The sequence below is a fragment of the Musca domestica genome, unplaced genomic scaffold (genome assembly GCF_030504385.1).
Source record: "Musca domestica strain aabys unplaced genomic scaffold, Musca_domestica.polishedcontigs.V.1.1 79, whole genome shotgun sequence".
In the NCBI taxonomy this organism is placed as follows: Eukaryota; Metazoa; Arthropoda; class Insecta; order Diptera; family Muscidae; genus Musca; species Musca domestica.
The window spans coordinates 1,395,932-1,408,344 of record NW_026712406.1 but is presented as its reverse complement, the minus strand read 5'-3'; the positions used below and the strand labels follow the sequence as shown (position 1 = coordinate 1,408,344).

General features: G+C 33.1%; 1 protein-coding gene across 34 annotated transcripts in view; it reads right to left on the bottom strand.

The window, feature by feature from the left end:
• LOC131806527 (calcium-activated potassium channel slowpoke) overlaps positions 1 to 12,413 on the bottom strand; it is a 157,544-nt gene that overhangs the window by 40,631 nt on the left and 104,500 nt on the right. For 18 of the 34 annotated variants that reach the window (XM_059130669.1, XM_059130666.1, XM_059130667.1 and 15 more), the window contains exons 13-15: positions 11,502 to 11,660; positions 8,338 to 8,414; positions 7,636 to 7,671 (exon numbers count right to left, since the gene is read on the bottom strand). In XM_059130669.1, coding sequence (XP_058986652.1) covers positions 7,636 to 7,671; positions 8,338 to 8,414; positions 11,502 to 11,660 — 272 coding nt within the window. The remainder of the gene's footprint in view (positions 1 to 7,635; positions 7,672 to 8,337; positions 8,415 to 11,501; positions 11,661 to 12,413) is intronic. The other 16 variants (XM_059130674.1, XM_059130673.1, XM_059130670.1 and 13 more) reach the window with 1 other exon arrangement.

Genomic DNA, 12,413 nt, shown 5'->3' with positions numbered 1-12,413 from the left:
CCTTACATTATCCGGATAACGATTTTGAATCTTCTTCTATTACAAAAAGAACAATACAAATGGGAAATTCGGGAAGTTAAAATAGCTTGACGGATATTGCGGATGTGGCCACTTAGACTTAATCAGGACAGCATTTTTGCTAATTTTTGGGAGGCCCGTTTTACAGATGGAAGAGGACATAAATACAGGGTAAGATATAAAACTGCAACTTACTTCAGACATCTGCCATTTCTAAGCCACTCGTCGACAGCTGTTAAAATTATTCCAGTGACAGCTCATCATATTGTTCACAAGCGTACAAAAGAATTTTGGTGAGAATTTTCCACAAAAAAAGTTATTCGTGATGGAATCCAAGCGCGATTGTGTGCTATTTATATTTGGAAAACCATAAGTGGCTATCGGTAGCCCGACGCCAAGGAAGTGGATGGAAGAAAACAGCAACATCAGCAGAAATGGTTCAAAAACTAAGGAAGCGATTTAATCAAAACCCCGCTTCGCAGTGGCCGAAAAATGGCTCGTGAGCTGAACATATTGCAATATTCGGCAAATATTGAAAAATGAGCTCGGTATAAATCCATTTAAATTCCAAAAAGTGCAAGAACTTACACCGCAACAGAAAGAAAATAGACTCAAAAGAGCTAAGAAGTTGCTTCGCTTGGTCGAAAGTGGTGAACTTCCGAATTTGGTTTACTCCGATGAGAAAACATTCGTTGTCCAGCAGTTTGTAAACAAACAAAATGATCGTGTTTACTTGCGAAAGGGGTCAGCTGAAAATATGCACCTTCGGTTGGCCACTAGAACTCAAGCGTCGGTCATGGTGATGGTGTGGGCCGCCATAACAGCCGATGGGCGCTCTCCGCTCATATTAATCGACCGTGGCATCAGAATAAATGCCGAATACTATCGCGAAAATATTCTGGAGGGTGTATTAAAGCCGTGGGTACGCAAACATTTTGGCCGCAGACCTTGGACATCAGGACCATCGCGCCACCCAAGAATGGTTACAAAATCGTTTCATTTCCAGCGCAGAATGGCCACCAAAATCTCCGGATACCAATCCGTTGGTCTATTGTGTCCGATATATTTTGAAAAGCAAGGTTGGCACTAAAAAATACCAAAGTGTTGATCACCTCAAGCAAGCGCTTCGCCGGGAATGGGCCAAAATACCGCAAAGCAACATTCGGGCAGCGTTTGAAGGCCATAATTCGTGCCAAAGGTGACCAATTCAAACAAATCTAAACTTATTCCAAAATTTGATGCTACTTCCGACATTTTTTGCTTGCCACCATACTATGGAGAGTAACTCTTCGAAATACTCATGTCAGACCCAACAATGTATATATATTCTTGATCAGCGTAAAATTCTAAGTCGATTTACCGATGTCCGTCTGTCTGTATGTCCGTCTGTCTGTTGTAATCACGCTATCTATCGAACGAATTGAGATATAAGGCTAAAATTATTTATTTATATTTATTTTGTCAGTAGGCAGGTTAGGTTCGTAAATGGGCCATGTAGGTCCACGTCTTCGTATAGCCCCATATAACGGTACCTCCCGATATTCGGTATTTTGATGATTTTAGCGACATTATTCACCGGAATTGTTTCAAATTTCGCATTTGAAGGTCGTAATGGGTACTACAACCCATGACAGAAAATTGTCTATGCAGGTCCATGTCTTCGTATAGCCCCCGTATAACGCTACCTCCCCATAATCGGTATTTTAATGCTTTTAGCGACATTATTTGCCGGAATTTTTTCAAATTTCGCATTTAAAGGTCGTAATGGGCGCCACAACGCATGACAGAAAATTGTCTATGCAAGTCCATGTCTTCGTATAGCCCCCGTACCTCCTTTTACTCGTTACTCCTTTTATTCGTTATTTTTATGATATTTGGTATTTGAACCGAATATCGGTATGTTCATGATATTAACGCCATTATTTACCAGCATTTTTTCACATTTCGTACTTGAAGTTCGGAATCGGCATATGGCAAAAATTACTTAAGCTGATCCAAGTCCTCTTATAGGCTCCTTATAACGGTTTCCATTTTAATTTTCAAGTTTCTTTCAAATGGTGAAGGATATTACAAGTTCAGTCCAACCAAACTTATTAGCTGCTCTTTTAATTGTTTTAGCTCTACTTTCATAATCCGCTAGAGTTTCCCCATAATTATTGGAAAATTGAATTTTGTCCCACAGTGTTATTTATGCTTAACCATAGCCCGACATAACTTAACCCCTGTTTTATTTGTTCATTTTTTCGAAAGAAATAGTTTTAATAAATCTTTAAATAATTCCATTATTTAATACCAGCGAATATTTTCCTCTCCTTTTTTGCCACTGTATAAAAAAACATTATTATTTTATTATTAATTATTAATAATTTATATTTGTTATTATTATACATAATTATATAAATTAGTGAGTTTGAAGCCATTGCGTGACACAATAATATCATCATCTCATCACAATTTATTAAATATTCTGCATATCTTAATATTAATCCGGATTTGATTTAGTAAACTTTTTTTTTTTTTTTTTTTTGATTGCAAACTACTCTAGATTTCAATATTAATAACTTTAATATTTTTTTTTTTGTTTTACAAAACTACACAAACATTGTTATTGTACAAATTATTTAAAATGTTTATGTACAAGATAGTTTAGTTATTGGAGCTGCTGGTGGAGGTGGGTGGTGGTAGGTAGGTAGATCGATTGACTTGGGTGGGGGGATATAATGTGAGAGATCTTGACGGGGGGATATGTTGTTGTGGAAAATTATTTACAAAGATTCAGATGAATGCAGTGCACCTCTATTAATAATAAATTGGGTGCATAACTGAAGACTCAGTAGGGTGTTGGGTTGAAATGTTGGGATATATATGTGTATATGAATGGAATCCTGAAGGGGTTTCAAAAGAGAACCTTCACAATAGAACTTTTCTCTGCCACTACAGTAACAAAACACATTTTTTTTTTACTTAAAATAACAACTCAACGCTTGTCTAAGAAAATATTCGCATCAAATTTCTATTCAGATATGTTTTCGACGAAGAAACGTAGATTTTATTACATTATGTACACAAGTTATATTGAACGATGAAGGAGGGAGGGGGATAAACATTTAAATATCCGACTCGAATAATTGTTAAATATTCCTACCAAAACAACAGAACTTTTTTTTTTGAATTTGTAAAATAACTTAAATACGTATGTATGTGTGTGTGTAATAATTTAATACTTTATCTCCAATAGTCTAAATAGGGGAGTAGTTTTGGAAAATAAATCATCTTCTTTGCTTGATTTATTTTATAGAGGTGGGTGGGATGATTGGTGGTGGTGGTACTTCATTACGTTAACATCCATTCACGGTTTTTCTTTTATATATATGACCATATTTATACACATATGAATTCGTTGGTATAATTATATATACGTGTATGTGTGTAGTATATATGTATTGGTGGTGGGTTATATAATTATTTTTTTTTTTGGATTTAAATATTGGTGCCAGTCAAAATTGATTCCATGCACTCGTAAAATACACCGTTCTTCAAATATGAAACGTTTCAATTTCCAAAGACATTGACTGAGAGGAAAACAGAGAGTTACAGAGCAAGAGAGCGAGAGAGAGAGTATGTATTGGGTGTGTATTTAAGATAAAAAGAATAAAAAACGTTCGCATAAAAACAAATTAAAAAAAAAAAAAACAAAAAAATAATCTGGATATTTTTTCCAGTCTTATTTTTTGTTGGTGCATTATTCAATCCTTGCAATTTGAATTTGGAATTTAGAAACAATTTTGATCTGCGTTGTGTGTGTTTGCTAAATTTTTAAAATCAAATAAATACTTTTCGTTTTTTTTTTGGCAAAGCAAAGTGTATCATTTGCGAATTGGTTGTACATATGGATAAATATAAATTGGAAAAAATAATAATAGAGAAAAATATTTTACAAAAAAATAATTCAGGCTCCATTACAAATTTTGCAAAAGAAAAATTATATTGAAGGGAAATAAAATAAATTACAAAAAAAAAAAAACAATTTTCGTCAATGTGGTGGTGGTATAAAAGGAGCATATTGATAATTAAAGTTTATGAGAGAATGGTACAGGATTTTCTGTTATCATTTAATAAGGCCAAAATGTGTCTCATCCTAGACCCTAGGTCTCTTTGGACCAAATCCGTTTTAGGACATTTGGAGCCGATCTAGCGATGTCCGTCCGTTTGTCCGTCTGTCTGTTGGTGCACACAATAACTCTGTAAGGGAGTATCCGATTTGAGCCAAACTTGGTACATCGTAAAATTATTGTCAAACTTAGATCGAATTCGGAGATGGGCAACATAGGTCCTCTCCTTCTGGTACCTCCCCCACAAAATGTCAACATTTTCAAAGAAAAGAATTTACTGCACCAACTTCGCAAATCCTAATATTTCCATCAGTACTACAGCAGGTGCTAAAATGGACAATATCGGTCCACTCCATACAGCACCTCACCCACAAAGGGTCAAAATTTTGAATAATTATAACTCTCGTAACATGAGAAATAAGAGTCCGATTGTCTTCAAATTTGACACATTCCAAATTTTTTTTCAACAGACAATATTTATCGAAATTGTTTCAAATTTGATATTTGAAGTTCTGTGCAGGTCCACGTCTTTGTATAGCCCCCATATAACGGTACCTCCGGATATTCGGTTCTTTGTTGATTTTAGCGACATTATTCACCGGAATTGTTTCAAATTTGGTATTTGAGGTTCATAATGGATACTACAGTCTAAGACAGAAAATTGTCTGTGCCGGTCCACGTCTTCGTATAGTCCCCATATAACGGTAATTCCCGATATTCGGCATTTTGATGATTTTAGCTACATTATTCACTGATTTTTTTTTTAAGTTTCGCATTTGAATATTGTAATGGCTTATGACAAAAGTTACATATGCATGTCCATGATGTCGTATATACCCTAACGAAACAGCTACATTCGTTTTTTTAAAAATTTAACAGAATTTTTTACGGATTTTATTTTTTTTTTTCTTTGAGAATTGCCAAATTTGTTCCAAATGGTGGAGGGTTCGGTTCAAAGTTCGGCTTGGCCGAACTTACAGCTTTTTTATTTGTTCTTACATAAAGTGAAGGAGTAGTATTGTCCAAATCTGGTACATTGTAATATTTATATTAGACTAGGATCCGATATGAAATGGACAATATTAGCCCACTACTTCGGAACCTCCTCTATAAAGAGTCAAAAGTTTGAATAGACGGATAAAGGCTGAGGGTATACATCTGTCAGCAACACCGACTAATATTTTTAGCTTGATTTCAACTAATATAGAAATTAACTAATATAGTGCTTCCCGGGCGATTTTAGATGTTTTGATGTTGCTTAAATTTAATAATTTGAATCTAAAATCACAAAAAATCTTAAATTCTCCAGAACCAACTAGAATTTTTGAATATATTGGGAAGAATGCCATTCTGTATTTGTATTTATAAAATTTGGAATTTGTAAATGTGTCTTATGTCGGCATGACTTTTGGTAAAAATGCATTGCATTCGAATAGCTTCAGAATTATTTCAAATTCGGAATTTGGAGTTCGCAGTGGGTACTGCTTTCTATGAAAGAAAATTGCCCATACATATAACGGTACCTTCCAATATTCGGTATTTTGACCATTTTTGCTATATTTTTCAACATAATTATCTTAACCAGGGCGTTTGGAGTTTGCCATTTTCCATTTGCGGCACCACCTGATAATTGTCTGACCACATATTCGTATAGCCCGATATCACTGTAACACTTGATATTCGGAGTTTTTAAAATTATGGCAGCATATTTCAACGGAATTTTTTATATGTTGTAAGTTCCTTCCAAATGGTGAATGTCAAGTCAGTTCAAGTTCGAAGATGGGCTATATCGATCCATGATATCGTATAGCCCCCATACAGCGGTACCCCCGATATTAGATATTTTGTTGTTGTAGTCACACTTTTCAACGGAATTGTCTGAATATTCACACAAGGAGTACCTTTGTTCTTCTGAAAGAGAATAATCTATTTGGTCCAGGATACCGTATATCGCCCAAACAACGGTACCCCCCATTTTTGGTATTTTTATTATTTTAGCCACATTTTTCAATGGAATCGTCTGAAATTCTACACAAAGAGTTCTTTGTAAGTACTTTACCCCCTGAAATAGAATTGTCTATAAATGTCCACAATGTCGTATATCCCCCATATATCTTCACCTTCCGATATTCGGTATTTTAAAGATTTTACCAGAATTTTTAATGGATTAAAATTTTTTGAGAATTTGCTAATTTGTCCTAAATGATGGAGGGTATTCAAAGTTTGGCCCGGCCGAATCTCGTGATTGAATATTTAACAATTATTTTTAGAAATGAACATTTTTACGGAAGAATGTTATTTTGAAATTCCCTCTAGAATTTCTCTTTGAATATTTTGTCCTTCTATTATTGTGATCCCAAGAGCAAAGGATGCTTATTCTTAGTCGAGAGACATAGAATAATAGAGTATGCTCAATTATTCTCCATATTGGAGTATTATAGCATCCTCCACTTTTTTTTCTTTATTGGTAGGTTTGCTTCAATTTCGAGTGAACATTTGATTTCTTGTAATGGTTCAGAATCGATTGGAGGCTCGAAATCACTGACTTTGGTTGTAATTGTAATTTTCCTATCTTTCTCGGAATTTGAGCCATTTTAGAATTCACTCCATTTCATAGAGTGATTGGAAAAATTATTTAAGCTTTATATATATTTTTAATCTCAATACATATTTTAATAGCTTATTTTAAATACTTTTTTGTACCATTCTTTCATAAACGTCATCGAATCTTTAATTTAAAATATGTATCTAAATAAAAATACTAAAGACTTTTAAACATATTTACAGACTTTCAAACATTTACTCTATATATATTTATGTTACAGTGAATTGTTTGAAAGTCAAGCTTTTGAAAACTTTTTTTACAAAAAAAAAAAAAAAAAAAAAAAAATGAAAAATTTTAACGAATAATTTACAAAACTAATCACCACAAGAGGAAAACCAAAGGAATCGAGTAAAAATGGAATACAAAAATATTCAAAACAAAAAAGCAATTATTTTTATTTATTTTTTTTTTCAAACAATGACCAAAGAAAATTCTTTAAATAAAATCTTAAATATTTAAAACACATACACACAACCAAAATTATACAAGTATTATTAAAAGCACTGGAGTGCATTAGTAGTAGTGGTAGTAGTAGAGTAGATTAGATTAGAGTAGTAGTAGTAACAGAAATTGAATATTTTATTAATGGGTTTATTGATTAAACTGTTTGTCAGAACTTTTGGGGGGGGAGGAGATTTGTTGTTTTGTTTTCGGTTGTTTGTTGTTGTTGTTTGGTTTTTGGTGATGGTGTAGGTTATTTGGTTGGTTGTGAGGGGGGTGGTTTCCATTTTAGTTTGGTAAAAATAGGTTGGTTGGTTGGTTGGTTACAAAAACTAAACATTGAATTGAGTTAAAAAGAGGAGGTTAGTCATTTCAAACAAAACACAGACTTATTTTTTCTTTTTTTTGGTAATTAAAACTTGAGCTTATTTGAAATTTATGACAAAGAGAGTGATTTACCTAAATCATCAAACTTGTTCCTGGGCTGTACTGCCACTGTTTGGTTATGGGTTTTGGTATGTGATTTTTTTGGAAATATTTTAATTCGTTTTGTTTTATTGAAAATATAGAATTCAATTAGATGTTATATATTTTTGGTGGTGATTTTTAAAGGTGTTATTTTTTTTTTTTTTTTGATTTTGTAACATTTGTAGATCGTTAATGTAGACGGTACGTAGAAGTTGTATTTTTTTTTTTTTTTTTTTTTTTTTGGTTTATTCAATCATTTAATTGATTTTGATGTTAGGAGTTAAGGCCACGCCAACATGTTACGAGTAGAGTAGTAGTAGTAGTAGTAGTAGAAGTGGTAGTTATATAATAATAAGACAATATAAAAATTTGTAAAAAAAGGTATTTAAAATATCATCATTTTTGTTTATCTTAAAATTAAAAAGAAAATCCTAAAATTATTTCGTTTTTTTTTTTTTTCATTTCTTGATAATAGTTGGTATATAAAAAATAAGTTTCTTAGTCTTAATTCACAATATAAGTATAGTTGTTTTTTTTTTCTTTTTCATAAAAAAATCAAACACAAATCAGTGTGTATTCAATAAAAAAATCAAAATAAAATCGCACATGAAATATTACTCTAAAAACTGATTAGATTCGAAATTTTCGAAAAATAACGAAAATATGCAAAACAAAAGAAACATTTATACTTACAGTTTTTACATTTGCATTTTTTGATCAAGGTTTCATCTTTGATATCCTCATGGCAAGCCTTGCAATAGAACCATGCTCTGGAAGAGAAAATAAGGTTATTTTTCAAAATTTCAGAATATTTTATAGAAGGTGACTTCAAAATTCTAATACCCTGTTGAAAATAATTACGGGGAAAATTCAGCAGATTATGAAAATAGAGCCAAGAAAGGAAGACACGTGTATCGGCCCCTTCTCAACAATTTTGGAAATTTTTGAATTAAGATTTCTCGGAATCAGTGTATTTTAGGTATGTAGTGTCTTTGGCAATATTGCAAATAGAAATACGAGGAATAATTTGGCCGGAAATGTTAACACCCAAGCAAGTCAACAAATGGGTCCTTTTGGTCCTTTTTTGAAAATATGGCTAAAAACATCCTCTAAACGGGATCATAGCTTTTCTAAATATTCAACAAAATTATTTGTCATAAAATTCTACTATAGGTCCTAGAAGACGTCAAGTGGCAAAACTTTACCTGAACGCCAGAAATTCGTATTTATTGAAAACACATATTAGGGTTAAAGTAATACTTTTTGTGAGTTTCTACAAAAATCTCCAACAAAACATCATTTTAGAATGATGATGTCAACTACAAAAATTATCTTTATCAAATTTGCTATATAAGTCGCCAAAGAAAAGCAATCGCTATATTCACTGTATATAAAAAAATATTTGCATCAATGGTTCCAAAAAATATATATATTTTCAAACATGTTTACCCTTTACGGGGGGAGGTACCAGAAGGGGGGAGGGGAGATGCCAGAAGAAGAGGGGGAGTGGAGATGCCAGAAGAAGAGGGGGAGGGGAGATGCCAAAAGAAGAGGGGGAGGGGAGATGCCAGAAGAAGTGGGGGAGGGGAGGTACCAGATCTTGCGATATTAAAAATATGGGGATGTGTGAAATTTGAAGAGAATCGATTGTTTATTTAGCATTTTATGGGCGTTGTGATCAAAATTTTAACCTCTTTGTGGGGGAGGTGCCAGAAGGAGTAGGCCGCTACAATCCATTTTCACACCAGATCTTGTGTTGATTGAAATATTTAGATGTGCCGAGTTTAAAAGGAATTACATGCTCACTCCGCATTTTATGAGCTTTTGAATAACCATTCAAAAAGTTGACCCCTTTCTGGGGCTGGTACTAAAAGGAGTGGTCCGATATATCCCATCTTCAAATTTAAAGAGAATCGGATGGTTATTTTGCATTTTATGAGAGATAGAATTATTGAAAATTTTAATCCTTTGTGGGGAGAGGTACCAGGGGGAGTGGTCCGATATATCCCATCTTCAGAGAAAATCTTGTGTTAGTAAAAATATTGGGATGTGTAAAATTTAAAAAAAATCGGATGATTATTTCGCATTTTATGAGAGATAGAATTATTGAGAATTTTGACCCGTTGTGGGGAAGTTGCCAGAAGGTGTGGTCCGATATATGCCATCTTCTCAGTTCATCTGGTTTTCATAGAAATATTAGGAAGTTTCGTATTTTAAAGAAATCGGAAGCTCACTTCCCGTTTTACAAGCTTTATGGTTATTCAAAATTTTGACCCGTTGTATGGGAGGTACCAGAAGAAGTGCTCCGGTCTTCATACCACATATTGCGTTAATAGAAATATTGAGATATGCAAACTTTGAAGCTAATTGGACCCTTTTATCACATTTTATAAGATTTATAATTATTTAAAATTTTGAACCTTTGTGGGCCAGGTACTTGATGGAGTGAGCAGATATTGCCCATTTTTGCACGTGACCCAGTACTGATACAAACATTAAGATTTGCAATTCGATCTGAGTTTGATAAAAATATTGTGCTGTACCAAGTTTGAGTCAAATCGGATGCTCCCTTCGAAAGTTATCGTGCGCACCAGCCAGACAGATAGACGGACGGATTAACATCCCTAGGTCGATTCCGAATCTCCTGAAAGGGATTTGGCCCAAAAAGAGCTGGGGTCTAAAGCCTTTATTTCGATGAGGCACGTTTTGGCCTCATCAAATGAAATACCCCTTGGGTATGAAAACCTCAAAAAAATTTCCAACTTCAATTGGAATATGAGGTTTTTAAAGAACCTGAAATTATTCGCTAACGCTATATAGAACTCATTTTAAAATAAAAATCCAATTATTTAAAAAAAATTTACATATTTATAGTCTACACCACAAGGAGGTCAGGGTACTATGTCTTTGTACATTTGTTTGTAACAGGCAAAAGGAAACGAGATAGAACCATAGTTCCTTTTGATGATCTGCATAGAATCACATTTTGAGTCGATTTTTGCATGTCCGTCCGTCTGTGCATGTATTTTTGTAAAAAAGTACAGGTCACATTTATAGCCCGATCCTGATGAAATTTTGCACAAATCATTTGTTTGACCCAAAAACGAACCCTATTAAAATTGGAGATAATCGGTTAAAATTAAATGAAAATATTGACAACGAAACGTAAGTTTTGTCTTTTTATCCAGGTGGCTCTCATCATGTTTTGCATAGTCAACATGCTGATTTACGCGTTCAACCCAATCGACTTCGAAAACACATATTATCGCTTTTCAAGAATTTCACTTGATTATTCCGGATTTTTTCAATGTCATCACGAACTTTTCACATTTCTTTTATTATGGAACAATTTTCAACCGACAAATATCCTACAGTTTTTTTTTATTTTTAACATTTTAGAATTGAGTGACTTTAATATTCTCACTCAAACCCCTGAAACGATGTAGACGACATCTGCTGATCCGATTTTTTTTTTTTTCAAAGATAAACAGTGAGAGCATTTCGTTATGTATATCTTCATTTGTCTATGGTTTATGCTTCTTCTAATGGGGTATGTGAGGTGTGTTCAGTCAATAATGCTGCTGCAGCGTTTTTTACATAAACAGGCGTCGATAGACGTATTTTCTATTTTTACCTCTACTTTCATAATCTGTTTGATTTTTCCCCTAATTTTCCATAATTCATTATTCAGCTTAATTAATTGCCCTTAATTATTTTAAAAAAGATTAAAACACCATTCAAATTGGAATTGGTCTTCAAAGAATCCCAAAAATTGTTCGGTAACGTTATATGGGGCTTATTTCAAAATGAGAAACCAATTCTTTTCAACAATTTTATATATTTTTAAAATACCGTACCTTTTGACTTCGTCCGCACTTTGTGCTATGAAAAATCCTTGGGTATTGGCCTGGATTTTCGCATTTCTGGGATTAATGGAGATTTTACTATCGGCACCATCCTCATTGCCTTTGATTTCAATGGCCAGCAGCAGCAGTTTCAGCTTCGAGAAACACAATCTAGAGTTTGAAAACATCGCAAGGACACACACAAAAAACAGACAGACAAAGAAATAATTTTCGTTAATAAAATGCATTTGGAGAATAAAACAAAAATTAGATTTAAGCTCTTAAATATACTATTATAAGATTTATATAATTCTCTTTTGATAAATATTTTATATAAAAAAGTAGGGGTATCCAAGTGTATTTCAAATATTATGTACATATGTATATGTATTTACAATAAGGTACAAAAGAAAACATGCAATAACTACAAATACGCATTACAGTGCATTTTATTAAAATAAAAAAAATAAATAAATAAAAAAATATTAACAAAAAAGCCAAAATTAAATAGAAATAATAAAATTAAGCTTTTTTCGCAATTAAACAATCGAGAAATGCTACATACAAAAGTTGACTAGTTTGACATTACAGTACATATCCTTTGACAAGACAAAGTAACCCAAAACACAGAGAAAGATGTGAAGAGAGAGAGAGAGAGAGGGAACACACAAGTCATACAAAATGGAGTAGGAGAAGTGGTGTTGTGTGGATGGAGTGTTGTTGTTATTAAATATTACTACTTGTTGCTGTTGTTGGAAATACATGTACTAGAGGATCATTCGATAAAAAAGAGACAACATGCTTTGCAGGTGGGTGGGTTGTTTTTGGTTGGGTGGAACAACTTCAAAGGTGTTAGGTTGGTTGCAGTTTTTTTTTTTGGTTTTTATTTCAAATCACTAAGAAAACGTTACGAAGTTTGTTTTT